The sequence below is a fragment of the Austrofundulus limnaeus genome, unplaced genomic scaffold, assembly GCF_001266775.1.
Source record: "Austrofundulus limnaeus strain Quisiro unplaced genomic scaffold, Austrofundulus_limnaeus-1.0 Scaffold336, whole genome shotgun sequence".
Classification (NCBI taxonomy): domain Eukaryota; kingdom Metazoa; phylum Chordata; class Actinopteri; order Cyprinodontiformes; family Rivulidae; genus Austrofundulus; species Austrofundulus limnaeus.
Window position 1 is genome coordinate 401,818 of NW_013952738.1, and position 4,496 is coordinate 406,313.

The following is a 4,496-nucleotide window of genomic DNA, read 5'->3' on the forward strand; positions in this document are numbered from 1 at the left end:
AACACTAGCTAAAAGCTAAATGAAACATTTCACTAGAACACTAGCTGCAAGCAAAAACAATTAAAATATTAGCTTAAAGAAAAAAAACACTAGCTAAAAGCTAAATGAAAAATTTCACTAGAACACTAGCTGCAAGCAAAAACAATTAAAACAGCTTAAAGAAAAAAAACACTAGCTAAAAGCTAAATGAAAAATTTCACTAGAACACTAGCTGCAAGCAAAAACAATTAAAACAGCTTAAAGAAAAAAAACACTAGCTAAAAGCTAAATGAAAAATTTCACTAGAACACTAGCTGCAAGCAAAAACAATTAAAACAGCTTAAAGAAACAAAACACTAGCTAAAAGCTAAATGAAGCATTTCACTAGAACACTAGCTGCAAGCAAAAACAATTAAAACGGCTTAAAGAAACAAAACACTAGCTAAAAGCTAAATGAAGCAGTTCACTAGCTAAACCTAACAGAACACTAGCTACAAGCCAAAATAATTAAAACATTAGCTAAGAGAAACAGATCATTAGCTAAAAGAGGAAGTTAAACTACACTGCCTAGAAGCTAAAAGAATCAGGATCATTTTTAGCTAAAAATGCAGAACATTAGCTAAAAATTAAAGCACACTTGCTGAAAATTAAAATAAGCAAAACACCAACTACTGTAGGCAGAACAATAGCTAAGAAAGCAGATTATCAGCTGAATAAAGCAGAACTCTATAGCTAAAAGAAAAAAAAAACATTTTAAAAATAAAATAAGCAGAACATTAGCTGAAAGAAGCACAACACTAGCTTATAGGAACAGATCATTAACTAAAAGCTAAAAGGAGAAGAAGCTAAAACACACTAGCTACAGTAGAAGCTAAACGAATCAGAACATGACCTAAAAGCTTAAAGAAAAGGAACACTAGGTGAAAACAAAACAAAAAAMAGACCARCATTAAAATAAACTGATGGCTGGCTAAAATCTAAAATGTCAAAAAGCTAAAACACACAAGGTAGAAGCTAAAAGAGTCAGAACACTTGCTAAAAGCTAAAAAAGGGAAGAACATAGCTAAAAATCAAAGAAGCAAAACACCAGCAGAAAGCTTAAAGGAGCAGGCCACCACATTTTATTGTACCGTAACTGCTGCTTAAAGCTCTATCACACAAAGAAGCCGTATGTAAACACAATCCAGAACCGTTAAAATGGACCGAAACTGTTCTCTGGTCAGATGGAGACAAATTTAAAATGATGTTAGGAAACCATGTCCTCCACACTAAATGAGCCTGCCTCTCTGATGGTATGGGGGTGCATTGGTACCCCTGGCACAGGCAGCTTTAACACAGATTAGTAAATGCAGGTTTTAGGATTTTTTTTTTCTCTTTCAACAAAGACGATCCAGAGCTGTAGAACATCAGAGCAGAACCGGTCTCCTCAGATCCTGGAGGCCTCTCAGAGGGAAACGTGAACTTGGACCAACCAGGTCTGATGGACCTCTGCACTTTTTTACATTTAAGACTTTCAGCTTCAGTTTTTCTGATTTGTCTTTTACTTTTTTTACATGTGCTGCTGCCCAAAACTCAAAMTCTTGTTTTTAAAAGTATTTTATGTTTTTTATGTTTAAGTGTGAATAAAATGTGAATTYATTTGATTTGCAGATCGTTGGAATCTGTGTTTGTTTGAATTTTACGCAACTTTGTTTTTTCTGGAGCCGTTCTTGACTTTGGGACCAGAAGTGTCTGATGAGAGGACTCTGGGTCCTGCAGACTGAGGACTTACTTCTCCCGCCGATCTTCATGAAGGAGACCAGCTCCTTGTAGTCCGCCTCCCCCAGGTAGGGTCGCGCCTCCACGGTCATGTTCATCTCCTGCTTCAGGTTCATGTAGATGCCCTCGGACAGGAAGTAGTGCGGCCGGTCGTCCTCCCGCAGGTCGTAGAAGACCACCACGGCCCGGGACGTCCAGTTGAAGTGTGTGTGCAGCGCGTTGGCGAAGTCCCCCATCTTGGTGGTGGTGGGCCCGCTGCGCACGATGGTCCGGTACTCCTCGCGCTCGTCRAAGCCGTACGCGGGGCCTCCGGCGGTGATGAGCGGCAGCTTCCAGTGGGACGCGAACCGGGCCACGGAGGCCAGCGGGTACACGCAGCCCGGCCCGAAGAAGACGTCYGGCCGGATGTAGAGCTTGGCGTCCACCGCCAGCACCTGCGCCCGGCTCTCCGCACAGGAACCCGCCGCAGGGTCCTCCGTGCTGTAGTTCAGGATCTTGATGGTCCGACCCAGCAGCAGCTTGTGTTTGCCGTGCAGGTCCTCGTGCGCCATGAGGATGGCCGGCAGGACGCGCGGCAGAGCCCACGGGTACTTGTGGTAGTTGTCCGGGAGCATGACGGCCGCCGTGATGTTGCTCCTGCAGCCGCGGAGGAGGCAGCAGGACACCGCGGCCAGCAGGCAGCAGCCCAGCGCGCAGCTGCTGCTGCTGCTGCTGCTGCGTGCCATCTCCGGGTCCGAGCGGAGCGCGCGGCGTGGATAGCAGAGGAGACCCGGCTCAGTCGCTCCAGACCCAAAACTAATCTCCCCGTCCGCTTCAGAAACCCCCCAGAGGCAGCAAAGGCGTCATCCGGTCCGGGTGTGCCATGCGTCCCCGCTGCGTAAAATCCACAACTTCTTCCAGTTTCCAGCGCGGTGCGCGCTCCTCACACTCCAACACACACTCCGAGTGGGAACATCCATCCAGAGGAGTGCAACTTAAATCACAGCTCGGCCCCCACACGTCACGCGCTGCAAAAAATACAGAAATWCACTCCTTACAGCAGATCAGCTGTTTCTGCTCAACTTCTCCAACATTTCYGCTTTGATTTAACGAACTCTGATTTAAATAAAGCAAAACTCTGACTYACATTAGTTTTACTTAAATACAAACTGTTTTTATCAGAAGAGTTTTAGTTTTTTGTTCTGTTCATGTTTGTAAAAGAAATAAGACTTAAAGTAAAAAAAAAACCAAACTAAAAGACACTTTTTGCAGCGTCCGGTTCAAACAGACAGGGATGAGTCGCCCCCTGCTGTCAGTCTGAAGTACTGCAGCATCATTTCTGTCCGGTGGGAAATCTGGTTATCAGCAGAGTGACAGGTAAATACAAGCAAACAGGATAACACACACAATATTTAAAAATAATATAGTTTTAAAGAATTAGTAAATAGAGAACATTAGCTGAAAGGTGTAGAATATCTAACACTTTAAAAAGTTCTATCCAGATATTGGTACAGGAGAAGACAGTGTATAATTCATCACTTGAAGTGCACAAAGTGACAAAAAAAAAGGCAAAATAAAATGGTTAAAAAATGACACTAATYATATTTTCAAATAAAACATTTTTATTTCCTCTCTTTGATACGTTAGTTTAAAAACCACCTCAGGCTTTTATACTTCACATGTTTATTGTAACATTTATAATCAGATGAAACATCTTTAATGCAGCAGTGACTTTTAWTAGTGGCTAAAAAAGCAGAAATATATTTTTGCACATGTTCATCATATCAGAGCTCTTTAGAACAAAACAAATAAAAAAATAAATGAGGGGTTAAACYGGAGCTACAGCTAAACCCAGCTTTATAAAACTGATCATTTATTCCAGTTCAGTTTATCTGAGTTCTGTTCGTCAGCATCAGTGATTTAAAGACAGTTTCCCTCCTCACTCCTTCAGCCAGGTGAGCAGCTCAGGTGTGTAGTAGGTGATGATGATGTCAGCGCCTGGTTCAAATAAAACAATAAAAACAGATCTTTGTGATTAATCCTTACAGCCTGGAAACAAATGTTTAAATAAAGCAACTCTGAGGGTTTATTTGCTCCTTGGGGGTCTCGTCTCACCTGCCCTGCGGAACGCCGTCATGGCTTCCATCACGGCGGCCCTCAGCTCGAATGCTCCGGCCTTGGCTCCGTGCCACATCATGGCGAACTCTCCGGACACGTTGTACACCGCCAGAGGGTGGTTGGGGAACTGAAGGTGAAAAAAACAAATTAAAAACAAAATTCTGTATGTTTTATTGTTGTTTTGTTTCCCCTCCAGCCTGTGACGGTGGCTGACCTTGTCTTTGACCTCTCTGATGATGTCCAGATACGGCAGGCCTGGTTTCACCATCAGCATGTCTGCTCCCTCCCTCACGTCTCGCTCCTGCAGCGCCCAGCACCAACAGTCACCCACAGCCGCTTCGACCACAAACACCCACTGATAACAACCAACTCACCACAGCTCGCAGGGCAAGTCCTCTGGCTCCGGGGGGCAGCTGGTAGCAGCGGCGGTCTCCAAACGCTGGCTTAGACTGAGCAGCATCTCTGAACGTGAAGACAACAGGAAGTCAGAAACACACCTGTGATCTTTTTCTGCCACCACAGACTGACCTTTGAGTTCAAACACATGTATAACACACGTATAACACACGTATAACACGTATAACACACGTATAACACACGTATAACACACGTATAACATGTATAACACACGTATAACACACGTATAACACACGTATAACACA

The 4,496-nt window shown here is 43.8% G+C and overlaps 2 protein-coding genes across 3 annotated transcripts in view; both read right to left on the reverse strand.

The window, feature by feature from the left end:
- The window catches only part of npr2 (natriuretic peptide receptor 2), a gene marked incomplete at its 5' end in the record, with an annotated part of 59,203 nt that extends 56,771 nt beyond the window's left edge, over window positions 1-2,432 (reverse strand). Inside the window, 1 exon segment of the mRNA XM_014022571.1 lies at window positions 1,751-2,432. Coding sequence (XP_013878025.1) covers window positions 1,751-2,432 — 682 coding nt within the window.
- An 886-nt stretch (window positions 2,433-3,318) lies between these two features.
- Window positions 3,319-4,496, reverse strand: part of alad (aminolevulinate dehydratase) — a 6,086-nt gene continuing 4,908 nt past the window's right edge. For both annotated transcript variants that reach the window (XM_014022572.1, XM_014022573.1), the window contains exons 9-12: window positions 4,209-4,296; window positions 4,049-4,135; window positions 3,832-3,961; window positions 3,319-3,714 (exon numbers count right to left, since the gene is read on the reverse strand). In XM_014022572.1, the coding sequence (XP_013878026.1) occupies window positions 3,656-3,714; window positions 3,832-3,961; window positions 4,049-4,135; window positions 4,209-4,296 (364 nt within the window). In that variant the 3' untranslated portion in view covers window positions 3,319-3,655. The remainder of the gene's footprint in view (window positions 3,715-3,831; window positions 3,962-4,048; window positions 4,136-4,208; window positions 4,297-4,496) is intronic.